At 52.2% G+C, this 25,396-nt stretch overlaps 2 protein-coding genes across 2 annotated transcripts in view; both read left to right on the top strand.

Moving 5' to 3' along the window:
- LOC143989561 (uncharacterized) overlaps positions 1-25,396 on the top strand; it is a 470,483-nt gene that overhangs the window by 408,768 nt on the left and 36,319 nt on the right. The gene's annotated exons all lie outside the window — the stretch shown is intronic.
- Positions 3,227-25,396, top strand: part of LOC143990367 (polycomb group RING finger protein 1-like) — a 29,458-nt gene continuing 7,288 nt past the window's right edge. Inside the window, exon 1 of the mRNA XM_077490396.1 lies at positions 3,227-3,374. Coding sequence (XP_077346522.1) covers positions 3,288-3,374 — 87 coding nt within the window. The 5' untranslated portion in view covers positions 3,227-3,287. The remainder of the gene's footprint in view (positions 3,375-25,396) is intronic.

The raw sequence follows: 25,396 nt of genomic DNA on the forward strand, positions 1-25,396 counted from the left end.
AAATCTCAAAAATGATTGCAAATGATGAAAAACCATTAGAAAAATATTTTAAACAATTGCAATTGCAAGTGGACAATCCACAACTTGTGGCAAGTGACGTGGCAAGTGGACAATCCACAACTTGTGGCAAGTGACATGGCAGGTGGCAAGTGATGTGGCAAGTGGACAATCCACAACTTGTGGCAAGTGACGTGGCAGGTGAAGTGGCAAGTGACGTGGAAAGTGGACAATCCACAACTTGTGGCAAGTGACCTGGCAGGTGACGCGGCAAGTGACTTGGCAGGTGACGTGGCAAGTGGAAAATCAACAACTTGTGGCAGGTGACTGGCATGTGACGTGGCAAGTGGACAATCCATAACTTGTGGCAGGTGACGTGGCAAGTGACGTGGCAAGTGGACAATCCACTTGTGGCAGGGGACGTGGCAAGTGATGTGGCAAGTGGACAATCCACTTCTGGCAGGTGATGTGGCAAGTGACGTGGCGAGTGGACAATCCACAACTTGTGGCAGGTGATGTGGCAAGTGATGTGGCAAGTGGACAATCCACTTGTGGCAGGTGACGTGGCAGGGGACGTGGCAAGGGACGTGGCAAGTGGACAATCCACAACTTGTGGCAGGTGATGTGGCTGGTGACGTGGCAAGTGGACAATCCACATCTTGTGGCAGGTGACGTGGAAAGTGGTGTGGCAAGTGGACAATCCACAACTTGTGGCAGGTGATGTGGCTGGTGACGTGGTAAGTGGACAATCCACAACTTGTGGCAGATGGCATGGCAGGTGACGTGGAAAGTGGACAATCCACATCTTGTGGCAAGTGACATGGCAGGTGATGTGGCAAGTGACGTGGCAAGTGGACAATCCACAACTTGTGGCAGGTGACGTGGCAGGTGATGTGGCAAGTGATGTGGCAGGTGATGTGACAAGTGGACAATCCACATCTTGTGGCAAGTGACGTGGCAGGTGACGTGGCAAGTGACGTGGCAGGTGATGTGGCAAGTGACATGGCAAGTGGACAATCCACATCTCGTGGCAAGTGACGTGGCAGGTGATGTGGCAAGTGACGTGGCAAGTGGACAATCCACAACTTGTGGCAGGTGACGTGGCAGGTGATGTGGCAGGTGATGTGGCAGCTGACGTGGCAAGTGACATGGCAAGTGGACAATCCAAAACTTGTGGCAGGTGACGTGGCAAGTGACGTGGCAGGTGACGTGGCAAGTGATGTGGCAAGTGGACAATCCACAGCTTGTGGCAAGTGACGTGGCAAGTGGACAATCCACAACTTGTGGCAGGTGACGTGGCAAGTGACGTGGCAGGTGACGTGGCAAGTGATGTGGCAAGTGGACAATCCACAGCTTGTGGCAAGTGACGTGGCAAGTGGACAATCCACAACTTGTGGCAGGTGACGTGGCAGGTGAACAATCCACAACTTGTGGCAGGTGACGTGGCAAGTGACGTGGCAGGTGATGTGGCAAGTGACGCGGGAAGTAGACAATCCACAACTTGTGGCAGGTGATGTGGTAAGTGACGTGGCAGGTGATGTGGCAAGTCACGTGGCAAGTGGACAATCCACAACTTGTGGCAGGTGATGTGGCTGGTGACGTGGCAAGTGGACAATCCACAGCTTGTGGCAGGTGGCATGGCAGATGACGTGGAAAGTGGACAATCCACATCTCGTGGCAAGTGACGTGGCAGGTGATGTGGCAAGTGACGTGGCAAGTGGACAATCCACAATTTGTGGCAGGTGACGTGGCAGGTGATGTGGCAAGTGGACAATCCCCAACTTGTGGCAAGTGACGTGGCAAGTGGACAATCCACAACTTGTGGCAGGTGCCGTGGCAAGTGACACGGCAAATGCAAGTGTACAACTGCTCTCTATGCTGCTGCTGCTCACTCTGATCAAAATAGCAGAAATAGTTAAAAAAAATGCTTTGAGAGCTTGGGGAGGGTCTACATGATGTTATCTTTATAAACGCGTTTAAACGCAAACGCGTCTAAACGCGTCTAAACGCGTCTAAACGCGGCATGCAAACGCGGCAAAACGCGCGTTTCTAAACGCGCGTTTCAGCTTTTTTTTAACAGAGGTTTCATCTGCGTCTCGTGTGCATGAGGCCTAATACTTCCCTTGTTACCTAGTAGGTTTTGCATTGCTGGGACTTGTAGTGCCTATCCTGAGCTACATGCTTCAATGTTCAGTGTCCTCATCCCTATCCCCATGCTTCAATGTTCAGTGTCCATCCTTATCCCCGTGCTTCAATGTTCAGTGTCCTCATCCTTATCCCCGAGCTTCAATGTTCAGTGTCCATCCTTATCCCCGTGCTTCAATGTTCAGTGTCCTCATCCCTATCCGCGAGCTTCAATGTTCAGTGTCCTCATCCTTATCCCTGTGCTTCAATGTTCAGTGTCCTCATCCCTATCCCCATGCTTCAATGTTCAGTGTCCTCATCCCTATCCGCGAGCTTCAATGTTCAGTGTCCTCATCCTTATCCCCCTGTGGGGATAAGGATGAGGACACTGAACATTGAAGCTCGCGGATAGGGATGAGGACACTGAACATTGAAGCATGGGGATAGGGATGAGGACACTGAACATTGAAGCACAGGGATAAGGATGAGGACACTGAACATTGAAGCTCGCGGATAGGGATGAGGACACTGAACATTGAAGCACGGGGATAAGGATGGACACTGAACATTGAAGCTCGGGGATAAGGATGAGGACACTGAACATTGAAGCACGGGGATAAGGATGGACACTGAACATTGAAGCATGGGGATAGGGATGAGGACACTGAACATTGAAGCATGTAGCTCAGGATAGGCACTACAAGTCCCAGCAATGCAAAACCTACCAGGTAACAAGGGAAGTATTAGTGTTGTAACGAACGGCCCAGTGTTTGTGTTGTGTGTAACTTCACTTCCGTAATATTATGTGATGGTTTCGCTGAACTGTATTGCCGAAACTATGTTGGAACGCACGGCGCAAGTGTTTGGAACGCATCGCGCATGCGCAGTACGCAACAACGTGGCCCGTGTTTGTGTTGTGTGTAACATCACTTCCGTAACATTATGTGATGGTTTCGCTGAACTGTATTGCCGAAACTATGTTGGAACGCACGGCGCGAGCGTTTGGAGCGCATCGCGCATGCGCAGTACGCAACAACGTCACTTCCGCACCATCCTGTGATAGGCATCAAACTGTGACACTACACCGTCCTCCATCACACCTCTTTGCGTCATCACTATAGTAACCTCAACCCGCCCACCGCCTGACGTCACTGGGGAGTCGGAAGATGGCGGCGCCCGGAGACACGATGATTGCGATGAGACTCCGAAACCAACTGCAGTCCGTGTATAAGATGGACCCCCTCAGGAACGAGGTACCTACCGTCCTACCCCGCCCACCTACCTCCCTACACCATATATACCCAGAGGAACGAGGTGCTTACCGTCCTACCTCACCCATATACACCTACCCACCCCCAACTGCAGTCCCTGTATAAGATGGACCCTCTGAGGAACTTACCGTCCTACCTACCCCCCTACCACTCCCCATATATACCCAGAGCAACAAGGTACTTACCGTCCTACCTCACCTACACCCCCATATACCCCCTGAGGAATGAGGTGCCTACCTACCCCCTATATATCCCGACCTACCCCCCTATATATCCCGACCTACCCACCTACCCCCTATATATCCCGACCTACCCACCTACCCCTCTATATATCCCGACCTACCCACCTACCTCTCTATATATCCCGACCTCCCCACCTACCCCTCTATATATCCCGACCTACCCACCTACCCCTCTATATATCCCATCCTACCCACCTACCTCTCTATATATCCCGCCCTACCCACCTACCCCTCTATATATCCCGCCCTACCCACCTACCTCTCTATATATCCCGCCCTACCCACCTACCTCTCTATATATCCCGCCCTACCCACCTACCCCCCTATATATCCCGACCTACCCTCCTACCTCTCTATATATCCCGACCTCCCCGCCTACCCCTCTATATATCCCGTCCTACCCACCTACCCCTCTATATATCCCATCCTACCCACCTACCTCTCTATATATCCCGCCCTACCCACCTACCCCCCTATATATCCCGACCTACCCTCCTACCTCTCTATATATCCCGACCTCCCCGCCTACCCCTCTATATATCCCGTCCTACCCACCTACCCCTCTATATATCCCATCCTACCCACCTACCTCTCTATATATCCCGCCCTACCCACCTACCTCTCTATATATCCCGACCTACCCACCTACCTCTCTATATATCCCGACCTACCCACCTACCTCTCTATATATCCCGCCCTACCCACCTACCCCCCTATATATCCCGACCTACCCACCTACCTCTCTATATATCCCGACCTCCCCACCTACCCCTCTATATATCCCGACCTACCCACCTACCTCTCTATATATCCCGACCTACCCACCTACCTCTCTATATATCCCGCCCTACCCACCTACCTCTCTATATATCCCGACCTACCCACCTACCCCTCTATATATCCCGACCTACCCACCTACCCCACTATATATCCCGACCTCCCCACCTACCCCTCTATATATCCCGACCTCCCCACCTACCCCTCTATATATCCCGTCCTACCCACCTACCTCTCTATATATCCCGACCTCCCCACCTACCTCTCTATATATCCCGACCTCCCCACCTACCTCTCTATATATCCCGACCTACCCACCTACCTCTCTATATATCCCGACCTACCCACCTACCCCTCTATATATCCCGACCTACCCACCTACCTCTCTATATATCCCGACCTCCCCACCTACCTCTCTATATATCCCGACCTCCCCACCTACCTCTCTATATATCCCGACCTACCCACCTACCCCTCTATATATCCCGACCTACCCACCTACCTCTCTATATATCCCGACCTACCCACCTACCCCTCTATATATCCCGCCCTACCCACCTACCCCACTATATATCCCGACCTACCCACCTACCCCTCTATATATCCCGACCTACCCACCTACCTCTCTATATATCCCGTCCTACCCACCTACCTCTCTATATATCCCGCCCTACCCACCTACCTCCTCTATATATCCCGCCCTACCCACCTACCCCACTATATATCCCGACCTACCCACCTACCCCTCTATATATCCCGACCTACCCACCTACCCCTCTATATATCCCGACCTACCCACCTACCTCTCTATATATCCCGACCTCCCCACCTACCTCTCTATATATCCCGACCTCCCCACCTACCTCTCTATATATCCCGACCTCCCCACCTACCCCTCTATATATCCCGACCTACCCACCTACCTCTCTATATATCCCGTCCTACCCACCTACCTCTCTATATATCCCGACCTACCCACCTACCCCTCTATATATCCCGACCTACCCACCTACCTCTCTATATATCCCGTCCTACCCACCTACCCCTCTATATATCCCGACCTACCCACCTACCCCCCTATATATCCCGACCTCCCCACCTACCTCTCTATATATCCCGTCCTACCCACCTACCCCTCTATATATCCCGACCTACCCACCTACCTCTCTATATATCCCGTCCTACCCACCTACCCCTCTATATATCCCGACCTACCCACCTACCCCCTTATATATCCCGACCTACCCCTCTATATATCCCGCCCTACCCACCTACCTCTTTATATATCCCGACCTCCCCACCTACCCCTCTATATATCCCGCCTACCCCTCTATATATCCCGCCCTGCCCGCCTACCCCTCTATATATCCCGTCCTACCCACCTACCTCTCTATATATCCCGTCCTACCCACCTACCCCTCTATATATCCCATCCTACCCACCTACCCCTCTATATATCCCGACCTCCCCACCTACCTCTCTATATATCCCGACCTACCCACCTACCCCTCTATATATCCCGACCTACCCACCTACCCCTCTATATATCCCGACCTCCCCACCTACCCCTCTATATATCCCGCCCTGCCCGCCTACCCCTCTATATATCCCGTCCTACCCACCTACCCCTCTATATATACTGTCCTACCCACCTACCTCTCTATATATCCCGTCCTACCCACCTACCCCTCTATATATCCCGACCTACCCACCTACCCCCCTATATATCCCGACCTACCCACCTACCCCCCTATATATCCCGACCTACCCACCTACCCCTCTATATATCCCGTCCTACCCACCTACCCCTCTATATATCCCGACCTACCCACCTACCCCTCTATATATCCCGTCCTACCCACCTACCCCTCTATATATCCCGTCCTACCCACCTACCCCTCTATATATCCCGACCTACCCACCTACCCCTCTATATATCCCGTCCTACCCACCTACCTCTCTATATATCCCATCCTACCCACCTACCCCTCTATATATCCCGACCTCCCCACCTACCTCTTTATATATCCCGACCTCCCCACCTACCCCTCTATATATCCCGCCCTACCCACCTACCCCTCTATATATCCCGACCTCCCCACCTACCTCTCTATATATCCCGCCCTACCCACCTACCCCTCTATATATCCCGCCCTACCCACCTACCCCTCTATATATCCCGACCTCCCCACCTACCTCTCTATATATCCCGACCTCCCCACCTACCTCTCTATATATCCCGACCTCCCCACCTACCTCTCTATATATCCCGACCTCCCCACCTACCTCTCTATATATCCCGACCTACCCACCGACCCCTCTATATATCCCGACCTACCCACCTACCTCTCTATATATCCCGTCCTACCCACCTACCTCTCTATATATCCCGACCTACCCACCTACCCCTCTATATATCCCGTCCTACCCACCTACCTCTCTATATATCCCGACCTACCCACCTACCCCTCTATATATCCCGACCTACCCACCTACCCCCCTATATATCCCGACCTACCCACCTACCCCTCTATATATCCCGACCTCCCCACCTACCTCTCTATATATCCCGACCTCCCCACCTACCTCTCTATATATCCCGACCTACCCACCTACCTCTCTATATATCCCGACCTCCCCACCTACCTCTCTATATATCCCGACCTACCCACCTACCTCTCTATATATCCCGCCCTACCCACCTACCCCTATATATATCCCTACCCACCTACCCCTCTATATATCCCGACCTACCCACCTACCTCTCTATATATCCCGCCCTACCCACCTACCCCTCTATATATCCCGACCTCCCCACCTACCCCTCTATATATCCCGCCCTACCCACCTACCCCTCTATATATCCCGCCCTACCCACCTACCCCTCTATATATCCCGCCCTACCCACCTACCCCTCTATATATCCCGACCTCCCCACCTACCTCTCTATATATCCCGACCTCCCCACCTACCCCTCTATATATCCCGCCCTACCCACCTACCCCTCTATATATCCCGACCTCCCCACCTACCTCTCTATATATCCCGACCTCCCCACCTACCTCTCTATTTATCCCGACCTACCCACCTACCCCTCTATATATCCCGACCTCCCCACCTACCTCTCTATATATCCCGCCCTACCCACCTACCCCTCTATATATCCCGACCTACCCACCTACCTCTCTATATATCCCGACCTCCCCACCTACCCCTCTATATATCCCGACCTACCCACCTACCCCTCTATATATCCCATCCTACCCACCTACCTCTCTATATATCCCGCCCTACCCACCTACCTCTCTATATATCCCGCCCTACCCACCTACCTCTCTATATATCCCGCCCTACCCACCTACCCCCCTATATATCCCGACCTACCCACCTACCTCTCTATATATCCCGACCTCCCCGCCTACCCCTCTATATATCCCGTCCTACCCACCTACCCCTCTATATATCCCATCCTACCCACCTACCTCTCTATATATCCCGCCCTACCCACCTACCTCTCTATATATCCCGACCTACCCACCTACCTCTCTATATATCCCGACCTACCCACCTACCTCTCTATATATCCCGCCCTACCCACCTACCCCCCTATATATCCCGACCTACCCACCTACCTCTCTATATATCCCGACCTCCCCACCTACCCCTCTATATATCCCGACCTACCCACCTACCTCTCTATATATCCCGACCTACCCACCTACCTCTCTATATATCCCGCCCTACCCACCTACCTCTCTATATATCCCGACCTACCCACCTACCCCTCTATATATCCCGACCTACCCACCTACCCCACTATATATCCCGACCTCCCCACCTACCCCTCTATATATCCCGACCTACCCACCTACCCCTCTATATATCCCGTCCTACCCACCTACCTCTCTATATATCCCGACCTCCCCACCTACCTCTCTATATATCCCGACCTCCCCACCTACCTCTCTATATATCCCGACCTACCCACCTACCTCTCTATATATCCCGACCTACCCACCTACCCCTCTATATATCCCGACCTACCCACCTACCTCTCTATATATCCCGACCTCCCCACCTACCTCTCTATATATCCCGACCTCCCCACCTACCTCTCTATATATCCCGACCTACCCACCTACCCCTCTATATATCCCGACCTACCCACCTACCTCTCTATATATCCCGACCTACCCACCTACCCCTCTATATATCCCGCCCTACCCACCTACCCCACTATATATCCCGACCTACCCACCTACCCCTCTATATATCCCGCCCTACCCACCTACCTCTCTATATATCCCGTCCTACCCACCTACCTCTCTATATATCCCGCCCTACCCACCTACCTCCTCTATATATCCCGCCCTACCCACCTACCCCACTATATATCCCGACCTACCCACCTACCCCTCTATATATCCCGACCTACCCACCTACCTCTCTATATATCCCGTCCTACCCACCTACCTCTCTATATATCCCGACCTACCCACCTACCCCTCTATATATCCCGACCTACCCACCTACCTCTCTATATATCCCGTCCTACCCACCTACCCCTCTATATATCCCGACCTACCCACCTACCCCCCTATATATCCCGACCTCCCCACCTACCTCTCTATATATCCCGTCCTACCCACCTACCCCTCTATATATCCCGACCTACCCACCTACCTCTCTATATATCCCGTCCTACCCACCTACCCCTCTATATATCCCGACCTACCCACCTACCCCCTTATATATCCCGACCTACCCACCTACCCCTCTATATATCCCGCCCTACCCACCTACCTCTTTATATATCCCGACCTCCCCACCTACCCCTCTATATATCCCGCCTACCCCTCTATATATCCCGCCCTGCCCGCCTACCCCTCTATATATCCCGTCCTACCCACCTACCTCTCTATATATCCCGTCCTACCCACCTACCCCTCTATATATCCCATCCTACCCACCTACCCCTCTATATATCCCGACCTCCCCACCTACCTCTCTATATATCCCGACCTACCCACCTACCCCTCTATATATCCCGACCTACCCACCTACCCCTCTATATATCCCGACCTCCCCACCTACCCCTCTATATATCCCGCCCTGCCCGCCTACCCCTCTATATATCCCGTCCTACCCACCTACCCCTCTATATATACTGTCCTACCCACCTACCTCTCTATATATCCCGTCCTACCCACCTACCCCTCTATATATCCCGACCTACCCACCTACCCCCCTATATATCCCGACCTACCCACCTACCCCCCTATATATCCCGACCTACCCACCTACCCCTCTATATATCCCGTCCTACCCACCTACCCCTCTATATATCCCGACCTACCCACCTACCCCTCTATATATCCCGTCCTACCCACCTACCTCTCTATATATCCCGTCCTACCCACCTACCCCTCTATATATCCCGACCTACCCACCTACCCCTCTATATATCCCGTCCTACCCACCTACCTCTCTATATATCCCATCCTACCCACCTACCCCTCTATATATCCCGACCTCCCCACCTACCTCTTTATATATCCCGACCTCCCCACCTACCCCTCTATATATCCCGCCCTACCCACCTACCCCTCTATATATCCCGACCTCCCCACCTACCTCTCTATATATCCCGCCCTACCCACCTACCCCTCTATATATCCCGCCCTACCCACCTACCCCTCTATATATCCCGACCTCCCCACCTACCTCTCTATATATCCCGACCTCCCCACCTACCTCTCTATATATCCCGACCTCCCCACCTACCTCTCTATATATCCCGACCTCCCCACCTACCTCTCTATATATCCCGACCTACCCACCGACCCCTCTATATATCCCGACCTACCCACCTACCTCTCTATATATCCCGTCCTACCCACCTACCTCTCTATATATCCCGACCTACCCACCTACCCCTCTATATATCCCGTCCTACCCACCTACCCCTCTATATATCCCGACCTACCCACCTACCCCTCTATATATCCCGACCTACCCACCTACCCCCCTATATATCCCGACCTACCCACCTACCCCTCTATATATCCCGACCTCCCCACCTACCTCTCTATATATCCCGACCTCCCCACCTACCTCTCTATATATCCCGACCTACCCACCTACCTCTCTATATATCCCGACCTCCCCACCTACCTCTCTATATATCCCGACCTACCCACCTACCTCTCTATATATCCCGACCTCCCCACCTACCTCTCTATATATCCCGACCTACCCACCTACCTCTCTATATATCCCGCCCTACCCACCTACCCCTATATATATCCCTACCCACCTACCCCTCTATATATCCCGACCTACCCACCTACCTCTCTATATATCCCGCCCTACCCACCTACCCCTCTATATATCCCGACCTCCCCACCTACCCCTCTATATATCCCGCCCTACCCACCTACCCCTCTATATATCCCGCCCTACCCACCTACCCCTCTATATATCCCGCCCTACCCACCTACCCCTCTATATATCCCGACCTCCCCACCTACCTCTCTATATATCCCGACCTCCCCACCTACCTCTCTATATATCCCGACCTCCCCACCTACCTCTCTATTTATCCCGACCTACCCACCTACCCCTCTATATATCCCGACCTCCCCACCTACCTCTCTATATATCCCGCCCTACCCACCTACCCCTCTATATATCCCGCCCTACCCACCTACCCCTCTATATATCCCGACCTACCCACCTACCCCTCTATATATCCCGCCCTACCCACCTACCTCTCTATATATCCCGCCCTACCCACCTACCCCTCTATATATCCCGACCTACCCACCTACCCCTCTATATATCCCGCCCTACCCACCTACCTCTCTATATATCCCGACCTCCCCACCTACCTCTCTATATATCCCGCCCTACCCACCTACCTCTCTATATATCCCGCCCTACCCACCTACCCCTCTATATATCCCGACCTACCCACCTACCCCTCTATATATCCCGCCCTACCCACCTACCTCTCTATATATCCCGCCCTACCCACCTACCTCTCTATATATCCCGCCCTACCCACCTACCTCTCTATATATCCCGCCCTACCCACCTACCTCTCTATATATCCCGCCCTACCCACCTACCTCTCTATATATCCCGCCCTACCCACCTACCCCTCTATATATCCCGACCTACCCCCTATATATCCCGACCTCCCCACCTACCTCTCTATATCCCGACCTCCCCACCTACCTCTCTATATATCCCGACCTACCCACCTACCTCTCTATATATCCCGACCTCCCCACCTACCTCTCTATATATCCCGTCCTACCCACCTACCCCTTTATATATCCCGACCTCCCCACCTACCCCTTTATATATCCCGACCTCCCCACCTACCCCCCTATATATCCCGACCTACCCACCTACCCCTCTATATATCCCGTCCTACCTCTCTATATATCCCGACCTACCCACCTACCTCTCTATATATCCCGTCCTACCTCTCTATATATCCCGACCTACCCACCTACCTCTCTATATATCCCGTCCTACCTCTCTATATATCCCGACCTACCCACCTACCTCTCTATATATCCCGACCTACCCACCTACCCCTTTATATATCCCGACCTCCCCACCTACCCCTCTATATATCCCGACCTACCCACCTACCCCCCTATATATCCCGACCTACCCACCTACCCCTCTATATATCCCGACCTCCCCACCTACCCCTCTATATATCCCGCCCTACCCACCTACCTCTCTATATATCCCGCCCTACCCACCTACCCCTCTATATATCCCGCCCTACCCACCTACCCCTCTATATATCCCGCCCTACCCACCTACCCCTCTATATATCCCGACCTACCCACCTACCCCTCTATATATCCCGCCCTACCCACCTACCTCTCTATATATCCCGCCCTACCCACCTACCCCTCTATATATCCCGCCCTACCCACCTACCCCTCTATATATCCCGCCCTACCCACCTACCTCTCTATATATCCCGCCCTACCCACCTACCTCTCTATATATCCCGCCCTACCCACCTACCTCTCTATATATCCCGCCCTACCCACCTACCTCTCTATATATCCCGCCCTACCCACCTACCTCTCTATATATCCCGCCCTACCCACCTACCTCTCTATATATCCCGACCTACCTCTCTATATATCCCGACCTACCCACCTACCTCTATTTATCCCGACCTACCCACCTACCCCTCTATATATCCCGTCCTACCCCTCTATATATCCCGTCCTACCCACCTACCCCTCTATATATCCCGACCTACCCACCTACCTCTCTATATATCCCGACCTACCCACCTACCTCTCTATATATCCCGTCCTACCCACCTACCTCTCTATATATCCCGTCCTACCCACCTACCTCTCTATATATCCCGTCCTACCCACCTACCTCTCTATATATCCCGTCCTACCCACCTACCTCTCTATATATCCCGTCCTACCCACCTACCTCTCTATATATCCCGTCCTACCCACCTACCTCCCTATATATCCCGACCTACCCGCCTACCTCTCTATATATCCCGACCTACCCACCTACCTCTCTATATATCCCGACCTACCCACCTACCTCTCTATATATCCCGACCTACCCACCTACCTCTCTATATATCCCGACCTCCCCACCTACCTCTCTATATATCCCGACCTCCCCACCTACCTCTCTATATATCCCGACCTCCCCACCTACCTCTCTATATATCCCGACCTACCCACCTACCTCTCTATATATCCCGACCTACCCACCTACCTCTCTATATATCACGACCTACCTCTCTATATATCCCGACCTACCCACCTACCTCTCTATATATCACGACCTACCTCTCTATATATCCCGTCCTACCCACCTACCCCTCTATCTATCCCGACCTACCCACCTACCCCTCTATATATCCCGTCCTACCCCTCTATATATCCCCACCTACCCCTCTATATATCCCGACCTACCCACCTACCCCTCTATATATCCCGACCTACCCACCTACCCCTCTATATATCCCGACCTACCCACCTACCCCTCTATATATCCCGACCTACCCACCTACCCCTCTATATATCCCGACCTACCCACCTACCCCTCTATATATCCCGTCCTACCCACCTACCTCTCTATATATCCCGTCCTACCCACCTACCTCTCTATATATCCCGACCGACCCACCTACCTCTCTATATATCACGACCTACCCCCTATATATCCTGTCCTACCCCCCTATATATCCCCACCTACCCCTCTATATATCCCCACCTACCCACCTACCCCCCTATATATACCCACCTACCCCTCTATATATCCCGACCTACCCACCTACCCCTCTATATATCCCGACCTACCCACCTACTTCTCTATATATCCCGACCTACCCACTATATATCCCGTCCTACCCACCTACCTCTCTATATATCCCGTCCTACCCACCTACCTCTCTATATATCCCGACCTCCCCACCTACCTCTCTATATATCCCGTCCTACCCACCTACCTCTCTATATATCCCGACCTACCCACCTACCCCTCTATATATCCCGACCTCCCCACCTACCTCTCTATATATCCCGACCTACCCACCTACCTCTCTATATATCCCGTCCTACCCACCTACCTCTCTATATATCCCGTCCTACCCACCTACCTCTCTATATATCCCGACCTCCCCACCTACCTCTCTATATATCCCGACCTACCCACCTACCTCTCTATATATCCCGTCCTACCCACCTACCTCTCTATATATCCCGACCTACCTCTCTATATATCCCGTCCTCCCCACCTACCTCTCTATATATCCCGTCCTCCCCACCTACCTCTCTATATATCCCGTCCTCCCCACCTACCTCTCTATATATCCCGACCTCCCCACCTACCTCTCTATATATCCCGTCCTACCCCCTATATATCCCGTCCTACCCACCTACCTCTCTATATATCCCGACCTACCTCTCTATATATCCCGTCCTACCCACCTACCTCTCTATATATCCCGAACTACCCACCTACCTCTCTATATATCCCGTCCTACCCACCTACCTCTCTATATATCCCGTCCTACCCACCTACCTCTCTATATATCCCGTCCTACCCACCTACCCCTCTATATATCCCGACCTCCCCACCTACCTCTCTATATATCCCGTCCTCCCCACCTACCCCTCTATATATCCCGACCTACCCACCTACCTCTCTATATATCCCGTCCTCCCCACCTACCTCTCTATATATCCCGTCCTACCCACCTACCTCTCTATATATCCCTTCCTACCCACCTACCTCTCTATATATCCCGTCCTACCCACCTACCTCTCTATATATCCCGACCTACCCACCTACCCCTCTATATATCCCGACCTACCCACCTACCTCTCTATATATCCCGACCTCCCCACCTACCTCTCTATATATCCTGACCTACCCCTCTATATATCCCGACCTACCCACCTACCTCTCTATATATCCCGACCTACCCACCTACCTCTCTATATATCCCGACCTCCCCACCTACCTCTCTATATATCCCGACCTCCCCACCTACCTCTCTATATATCCCGACCTCCCCACCTACCTCTCTATATATCCCGACCTCCCCACCTACCTCTCTATATATCCCGACCTGCCCACCTACCCCTCTATATATCCCGACCTGCCCACCTACCTCTCTATATATCCCGACCTGCCCACCTACCTCTCTATATATCCCGACCTGCCCACCTACCTCTCTATATATCCCGACCTGCCCACCTACCTCTCTATATATCCCGACCTGCCCACCTACCTCTCTATATATCCCGACCTGCCCACCTACCTCTCTATATATCCCGACCTGCCCACCTACCCCTCTATATATCCCGACCTGCCCACCTACCCCTCTATATATCCCATCCTACCCACCGACCTCTCTATATATCCCGACCTACCCACCGACCCCTCTATATATCCCGACCTACCCACCGACCCCTCTATATATCCCGACCTCCCCACCTACCCCTCTATATATCCCGACCTACCCACCTACCCCTCTATATATCCCGACCTACCCACCTACCTCTCTATATATCCCGTCCTACCCACCTACCTCTCTATATATCCCGACCGACCCACCTACCTCTCTATATATCCCGCCCTACCCACCTACCTCTCTATATATCCCGACCTACCCTTCTATATATCCAGACCTACCCACCTACCCCTCTATATATCCCGACCTACCCTTCTATATATCCCGACCTACCCTTCTATATATCCCGACCTACCCACCTACCCCTCTATATATCCCGACCTACCCCCTATATATCCCGACCTACCCTTCTATATATCCCGACCTACCCACCTACCTCTCTATATATCCCGACCGACCCACCTAGCTCTCTATATATCCCGACCGACCCACCTACCTCTCTATATATCCCGACCTACCCCCTATATATCCCGACCTCCCCGCCTACCTCTCTATATATCCCGACCTACCCACCTACCTCTCTATATATCCCGACCTACCCACCTACCTCTCTATATATCCCGACATACCCCTCTATATATCCCGACCTACCCCCTATATATCCCGACCTACCCACCTACCTCTCTATATATCCCGTCCTACCCACCTACCTCTCTATATATCCCGACCTCCCCACCTACCTCTCTATATATCCCGACCTCCCCACCTACCTCTCTATATATCCCGTCCTACCCACCTACCTCTCTATATATCCCGTCCTACCCACCTACCCCTCTATATATCCCGACCTACCCGCTTACCTCTCTATATATCCCGACCTACCCACCTACCCCTCTATATATCCCGACCTACCCACCTACCCCTCTATATATCCCGACCTCCCCACCGACCTCTCTATATATCCCGCCCTCCCCACCTACCTCTCTATATATCCCGTCCTACCCACCTACCTCTCTATATATCCCGACCTCCCCACCTACCTCTCTATATATGCCGACCTCCCCACCTACCTCTCTATATATCCCGACCTCCCCACCGACCCCTCTATATATCCCGACCTACCCACCTACCTCTCTATATATCCCGTCCTACCCACCTACCCCTCTATATATCCCGACCTACCCCCTATATATCCCGTCCTACCCACCTACCTCTCTATATATCCCGTCCTACCCACCTACCTCTCTATATATCCCGTCCTACCCACCTACCTCTCTATATATCCCGTCCTGCCCACCTACCTCTCTATATACCGTCCTACCCACCTACCCCTCTATATATCCCGACCTACCCCTCTATATATCCCGACCTACCCCTCTATATATCCCGACCTACCCACTTACCTCTCTATATATCCCGTCCTACCCACCTACCCCTCTATATATCCCGACCTACCCACCTACCCCTCTATATATCCCGACCTACCCACCTACCCCTCTATATATCCCGACCTACCCACCTTCCCCTCTATATATCCCGACCTACCCACCTACCCCTCTATATATCCCGACCTACCCACCTACCCCTCTATATATCCCGACCTACCCACCTACCCACCTACCCCTCTATATATCCCGACCTACCCCTCTATATATCCCGACCTACCCCTCTATATATCCCGACCTACCCACCTACTTCTCTATATATCCCGACCTACCCACCGACCTCTATATATCCCGACCTCCCCACCTACCTCTCTATATATCCCGACCTCCCCACCTACCTCTCTATATATCCCGACCTACCCACCTACCCCTCTATATATCCTGACCTACCCCTCTATATATCCCGACCTACCCACCTACCTCTCTATATATCCCGACCTACCCACCTACCTCTCTATATATCCCGACCTCCCCACCTACCTCTCTATATATCCCGACCTACCCACCTACTTCTCTATATATCCCCACCTACCCCTCTATATATCCCGACCTACCCCTCTATATATCCCGACCTACCCACCTACCTCTCTATATATCCCGACCTACCCACCTACCTCTCTATTTATCCCGACCTACCCACCTACCTCTCTATTTATCCCGACCTACCCACCTACCTCTCTATTTATCCCGACCTACCCACCTACCTCTCTATTTATCCCGACCTACCCACCTACCTCTCTATATATCCCGACCTACCCACCTACCTCTCTATATATCCCGACCTCTCTATATATCCCGACCTACCCACCTACCTCTCTATATATCCCGACCTACCTCTCTATATATCCCGTCCTACCCACCTACCTCTCTATATATCCCGACCTACCCACCTACCCCTCTATATATCCCGACCTACCCCCTATATATCCCGTCCTACCCACCTACCTCTCTATATATCCCGACCTACCCCCTATATATCCCGACCTACCCACCTACCCCTCTATATATCCCGACCTACCCACCTACCCCTCTATATATCCCGTCCTACCCACCTACCTCTCTATATATCCCGCCCTACCCACCTACCCCTCTATATATCCCGACCTACCCACCTACCTCTCTATATATCCCGACCTACCCACCTACCCCTCTATATATCCCGACCTACCCACCTACCCCCCTATATATCCCGACCTCCCCACCTACCTCTCTATATATCCCGACCTACCCACCTACCCCTCTATATATCCCGACCTACCCACCTACCCCTCTATATATCCCGTCCTACCCACCTACCTCTCTATATATCCCGTCCTACCCACCTACCCCTCTATATATCCCGACCTACCCACCTACCCCCCTATATATCCCGACCTCCCCACCTACCTCTCTATATATCCCGACCTACCCACCTACCCCTCTATATATCCCGACCTACCCACCTACCCCTCTATATATCCCGTCCTACCCACCTACCTCTCTATATATCCCGTCCTACCCACCTACCCCCTATATATCCCATCCTACCCACCTACTTCTCTATATATCCCGACCTACCCACCTACCCCTCTATATATCCCGACCTACCCACCTACCCCTCTATATATCCCGTCCTACCCACCTACCCCTCTATATATCCCGACCTACCCACCTACCTCTCTATATATCCCGTCCTACCCACCTACCCCTCTATATATCCCGACCTACCCACCTACCCCCCTATATATCCCGACCTACCCACCTACCCCTCTATATATCCCGACCTACCCACCTACCCCTCTATATATCCCGACCTACCCACCTACCCCTCTATATATCCCGTCCTACCCACCTACCTCTCTATATATCCCGTCCTACCCACCTACCTCTCTATATATCCCGTCCTACCCACCTACCTCTCTATATATCCCGTCCTACCCACCTACCCCTCTATATATCCCGACCTACCCACCTACCCCCCTATATATCCCGACCTCCCCACCTACCTCTCTATATATCCCGACCTACCCACCTACCTCTCTATATATCCCGACCTACCCACCTACCTCTCTATATATCCCGTCCTACCCACCTACCCCTCTATATATCCCGACCTACCCACCTACCCCCCTATATATCCCGACCTCCCCACCTACCCCTCTATATATCCCGCCCTACCCACCTACCTCTCTATATATCCCGACCTACCCACCTACCTCTCTATATATCCGGACCTCCCCACCTACCTCTCTATATATCCCGACCTACCCACCTACCCCTCTATATATCCCGTCCTACCCACCTACCTCTCTATATATCCCGTCCTACCCCCTATATGTCCCGACCTCCCCACCTACTTCTCTATATATCCCGTCCTACCCACCTACCTCTCTATATATCCCGTCCTACCCACCTACCTCTCTATATATCCCGTCCTACCCACCTACCTCTCTATATATCCCGACCTCCCCACCTACCTCTCTATATATCCCGACCTACCCCCTATATATCCCGACCTACCCCCTATATATCCCGACCTACCCCCTATATATCCCGACCTACCCCCTATATATCCCGACCTACCCACCTACCTCTCTATATATCCCAACATACCCACCTACCTCTCTATATATATCCCGACCTCCCCGCCTACCTCTCTATATATCCCGACCTACCCACCTACCTCTCTATATATCCCGACCTACCCCCTATATATCCCGACCTATATATCCCGACCTACCCCCTATATATCCCGACCTACCCCCTATATATCCCGACCTACCCACCTACCTCTCTATATATCCCGACCTCCCCGCCTACCTCTCTATATATATATCCCGACCTCCCCGCCTACCTCTCTATATATCCCGACCTACCCACCTACCTCTCTATATATCCCGACCTACCCCCTATATATCCCGACCTACCCCCTATATATCCCGACATACCCCTCTATATATCCCGACCTACCCACCTACTTCTCTATATATCCCGACCTACCCCCTATATATCCCGACCTACCCACCTACCTCTCTATATATCCTGAACTACCCACCTACCTCTCTATATATCCCGACCTACCCACCTACCTCTCTATATATCCCATCCTACCCACCTACCTCTCTATATATCCCGAACTACCCACCTACCTCTCTATATATCCCGACCTACCCACCTACCCCTCTATATATCCCGACCTCCCCACCTACCTCTCTATATATCCCGTCCTCCCCACCTACCTCTCTATATATCCCGACCTCCCCACCTACCTCTCTATATATCCCGACCTACCCACCTACCCCTCTATATATCCCGACCTACCCACCTACTTCTCTATATATCCCGACCTCCCCACCTACCTCTCTATATATCCCGACCTACCCACCGACCCCTCTATATATCCCGACCTACCCACCTACCCCTCTATATATCCCGACCTACCCCTCTACCTCTCTATATATCCCGACCTACCCCTCTATATATCCCATCCTACCCACCTACTTCTCTATATATCCCGACCTACCCACCTACTTCTCTATATATCCCGACCTACCCACCTACTTCTCTATATATCCCGACCTACCCACCGACCCCTCTATATATCCCGACCTACCCACCTACCCCTCTATATATCCCGACCTACCCCTCTATATATCCCGACCTACCCCTCTACCTCTCTATATATCCCGACCTACCCCTCTATATATCCCATCCTACCCACCTACCTCTCTATATATCCCGAACTACCCACCTACCTCTCTATATATCCCGACCTACCCACCTACCTCTCTATATATCCCGACCTCCCCACCTACCTCTCTATATATCCCGTCCTACCCACCGACCTCTCTATATATCCCAACCTACCCCCTATATATCCCGTCCTACCCACCTACCTCTCTATATATCCCGACCTCCCCACCTACCTCTCTATATATCCCGACCTCCCCACCTACCTCTCTATATATCCCGACCTCCCCACCTACCTCTCTATATATCCCGACCTACCCACCGACCCCTCTGTATATCCCGACCTACCCACCGACCCCTCTATATATCCCGACCTACCCACCGACCCCTCTATATATCCCGTCCTCCCCACCTACCTCTCTATATATCCCGACCTCCCCACCTACCTCTCTATATATCCCGACCTCCCCACCTACCTCTCTATATATCCCGACCTCCCCACCTACCTCTCTATATATCCCGACCTACCCACCTACCTCTCTATATCCCGACCTCCCCACCCACCTCTCTATATATCCCGTCCTACCCACCTACCTCTCTATATATCCCGACCTACCCACCTACCTCTATATATCCCGACCTCCCCACCCACCTCTCTATATATCCCGTCCTACCCACCGACCTCTCTATATATCCCGTCCTCCCCACCGACCTCTCTATATATCCCGACCTCCCCACCGACCTCTCTATATATCCCGACCTACCCACCTACCCCTCTATATATCCCGACCTACCCACCTACTTCTCTATATATCCCGACCTACCCACCGACCCCTCTATATATCCCGACCTCCCCACCTACCTCTCTATATATCCCGTCCTACCCACCTACCCCTCTATATATCCCGACCTACCCCTCTATATATCCCGACCTACCCCTCTATATATCCCGACCTACCCCTCTATATATCCCGACCTACCCCTCTATATATCCCGACCTACCCCTCTACCCCTCTATATATCCCATCCTACCCACCTACCTCTCTATATATCCCGACCTACCCACCTACCTCTCTATATATCCCGACCTACCCACCTACCTCTCTATATATCCCGACCTACCCACCTACCTCTCTATATATCCCGACCTACCCACCTACCTCTCTATATATCCCGACCTGCCCACCTACCTCTCTATATATCCCGTCCTGCCCACCTACCCCTCTATATATCCCGACCTACCCACCTACCTCTCTATATATCCCGACCTACCCACCTACCTCTCTATATATCCCGTCCTACCCACCTACCTCTCTATATATCCCGACCTACCCACCTACCTCTCTATATATCCCGACCTACCCACCTACCCCTCTATATATCCCGTCCTACCCACCTACCTCTCTATATATCCCGCCCTACCCACCTACCCCTCTATATATCCCGACCTACCCACCTACCTCTCTATATATCCCGCCCTACCCACCTACCCCTCTATATATCCCGACCTACCCACCTACTTCTCTATATATCCCGACCTACCCACCGACCCCTCTATATATCCCGACCTACCCCTCTACCCCTCTATATATCCCGACCTACCCCCTATATATCCCGTCCTACCCACCTACCTCTCTATATATCCCGACCTACCCACCTACCCCTCTATATATCCCGACCTACCCACCTACCTCTCTATATATCCCGACCTACCCACCTACCCCTCTATATATCCCGACCTCCCCACCTACCTCCTCTATATATCCCGACCTACCCACCTACCTCTCTATATATCCCGACCTACCCACCGACCCCTCTATATATCCCGACCTCCCCACCTACCCCTCTATATATCCCGACCTACCCACCTACCCCTCTATATATCCCGTCCTACCCACCTACTTCTCTATATATCCCGACCTACCCACCTACCCCTCTATATATCCCGACCAACCCACCTACCCCTCTATATATCCCGTCCTACCCACCTACCCCTCTATATATCCCGACCTACCCACCTACCCCTCTATATATCCCGACCTACCCACCTACCCCTCTATATATCCCGCCCTACCCACCTACCCCTCTATATATCCCGACCTACCCACCTACCCCTCTATATATCCCGTCCTACCCACCTACTTCTCTATATATCCCGTCCTACCCACCTACTTCTCTATATATCCCGACCTACCCCCTATATATCCCGTCCTACCCACCTACCCCTCTATATATCCCGTCCTACCCACCTACCCCTCTATATATCCCGTCCTACCCACCTACCCCTCTATATATCCCGACCTACCCACCTACCTCTCTATATATCCCGACCTACCCACCTACCTCTCTATATATCCCGTCCTACCCACCTACCTCTCTATATATCCGTCCTACCCACCTACTTCTCTATATATCCCGTCCTACCCACCTACTTCTCTATATATCCCGTCCTACCCACCTACTTCTCTATATATCCCGTCCTACCCACCTACCTCTCTATATATCACGTCCTACCCACCTACCTCTCTATATATCCCGACCTACCCCCTATATATCCCGACCTACTCACCTACCCCTATATATATCCCGTCCTACCCAACTACCCCTCTATATATCCCGACCTACCCCCTATATATCCCTACCCACCTACCTCTCTATATATCCCATCCTACCCATCTACTTCTCTATATATCCCGACCTACCCACCTACCTCTCTATATATCCCGACCTACCCACCTACCCCTCTATATATCCCGACCTCCCCACCTACCTCCTCTATATATCCCGACCTACCCACCTACCTCTCTATATATCCCGACCTACCCACCGACCCCTCTATATATCCCGACCTCCCCACCTACCCCTCTATATATCCCGACCTACCCACCTACCCCTCTATATATCCCGTCCTACCCACCTACTTCTCTATATATCCCGACCTACCCACCGACCCCTCTACATATCCCGACCTACCCACCTACCTCTCTATATATCCCGACCTACCCACCGACCCCTCTATATATCCCGACCTACCCACCGACCCCTCTATATATCCCGACCTACCCACCGACCCCTCTATATATCCCGACCTCCCCACCTACCCCTCTATATATCCCGACCAACCCACCTACCCCTCTATATATCCCGTCCTACCCACCTACCCCTCTATATATCCCGACCTACCCACCTACCCCTCTATATATCCCGACCTACCCACCTACCCCTCTATATATCCCGTCCTACCCACCTACTTCTCTATATATCCCGTCCTACCCACCTACTTCTCTATATATCCCGACCTACCCCCTATATATCCCGTCCTACCCACCTACCCCTCTATATATCCCGTCCTACCCACCTACCCCTCTATATATCCCGTCCTACCCCTCTATATATCCCGACCTACCCACCTACCTCTCTATATATCCCGACCTACCCACCTACCTCTCTATATATCCCGTCCTACCCACCTACCTCTCTATATATCCGTCCTACCCACCTACTTCTCTATATATCCCGTCCTACCCACCTACTTCTCTATATATCCCGTCCTACCCACCTACCCCTCTATATATCCCGTCCTACCCCTCTATATATCCCGACCTACCCACCTACCTCTCTATATATCCCGACCTACCCACCTACCTCTCTATATATCCCGTCCTACCCACCTACCTCTCTATATATCCGTCCTACCCACCTACTTCTCTATATATCCCGTCCTACCCACCTACTTCTCTATATATCCCGTCCTACCCACCTACCTCTCTATATATCACGTCCTACCCACCTACCTCTCTATATATCCCGACCTACCCCCTATATATCCCGACCTACTCACCTACCCCTATATATATCCCGTCCTACCCAACTACCCCTCTATATATCCCTACCTACCCACCTACCTCTCTATATATCCCATCCTACCCATCTACTTCTCTATATATCCCGACCTACCCACCTACCCCTCTATATACCCCCACCTACCCCTATATACCCTGTCCTACCCACCTACCCCTCTATATATCCCGACCTACCCCCTATATATCCTGTCCTACCCACCTACCTTTCTATATATCCCGTCCTACCCACATACTTTTCTATATATCCCGACCTACCCCTCTATATATCCCGACCTACCCCCTATATATCCTGTCCTCCCCACCTACCTCTCTCTATATATCCCGACCTACCCCCTATATATCCCGACCCACCCACCTTCCCCTATATATCCCGACCCACCCACCTTCCCCTATATATCCTGTCCTACCTCTCTATATGTCCCGCCCACCTAGCTCTCTATATATCCCGTCCCGCCCACCTACCTCTCTATATATCCCGTCCTACCCACCTACCTCTCTATATATCCCGACCTCCCCACCTACCTCTCTATATATCCCGCCCTACCCCCTATATATCCTGTCCTACCCACCTTCCCCTATATATCCCGTCCTACCCACCTACCCCCTATATATCCCGTCCTACCCACCTACCTCTCTATATATCCCGTCCTACCCTCCTACCTCTCTATATATCCCGCCCTACCCGCCTACCTCTCCATATATCCCGTCCTACCCACCTACCCCCCCTATATATCCAGACCTACCCACCTACCCCCCCTATATATCCCGACCTACCCCCTATATATCCCGACCTACCCACCTACTTCTCTATATATCCCGACCTACCCCCTATATATCCTGTTCTACCCACCTACCTCTCTCTATATCCCGTCCCGCCCACCTACCGCTCTATAAATCCCGTCCTGCCCACCTGCCGCTCTTTTTATCCCGTCCTACCCACCTACCCCCTATATTTCCCGACCTACTCATCTACCTCTCTATATATCCCGACCTACCCACCTACTTCTCTATATATCCCGACCTACCCCCTATATATCCCGACCTACCCACCTACTTCTCTATATATCCCGACCTA

The sequence above is a fragment of the Lithobates pipiens genome, unplaced genomic scaffold (genome assembly GCF_037356315.1).
Source record: "Lithobates pipiens isolate NorthernLeopardFrog02 unplaced genomic scaffold, aLitPip1_a1.2 Scaffold_18, whole genome shotgun sequence".
Classification (NCBI taxonomy): domain Eukaryota; kingdom Metazoa; phylum Chordata; class Amphibia; order Anura; family Ranidae; genus Lithobates; species Lithobates pipiens.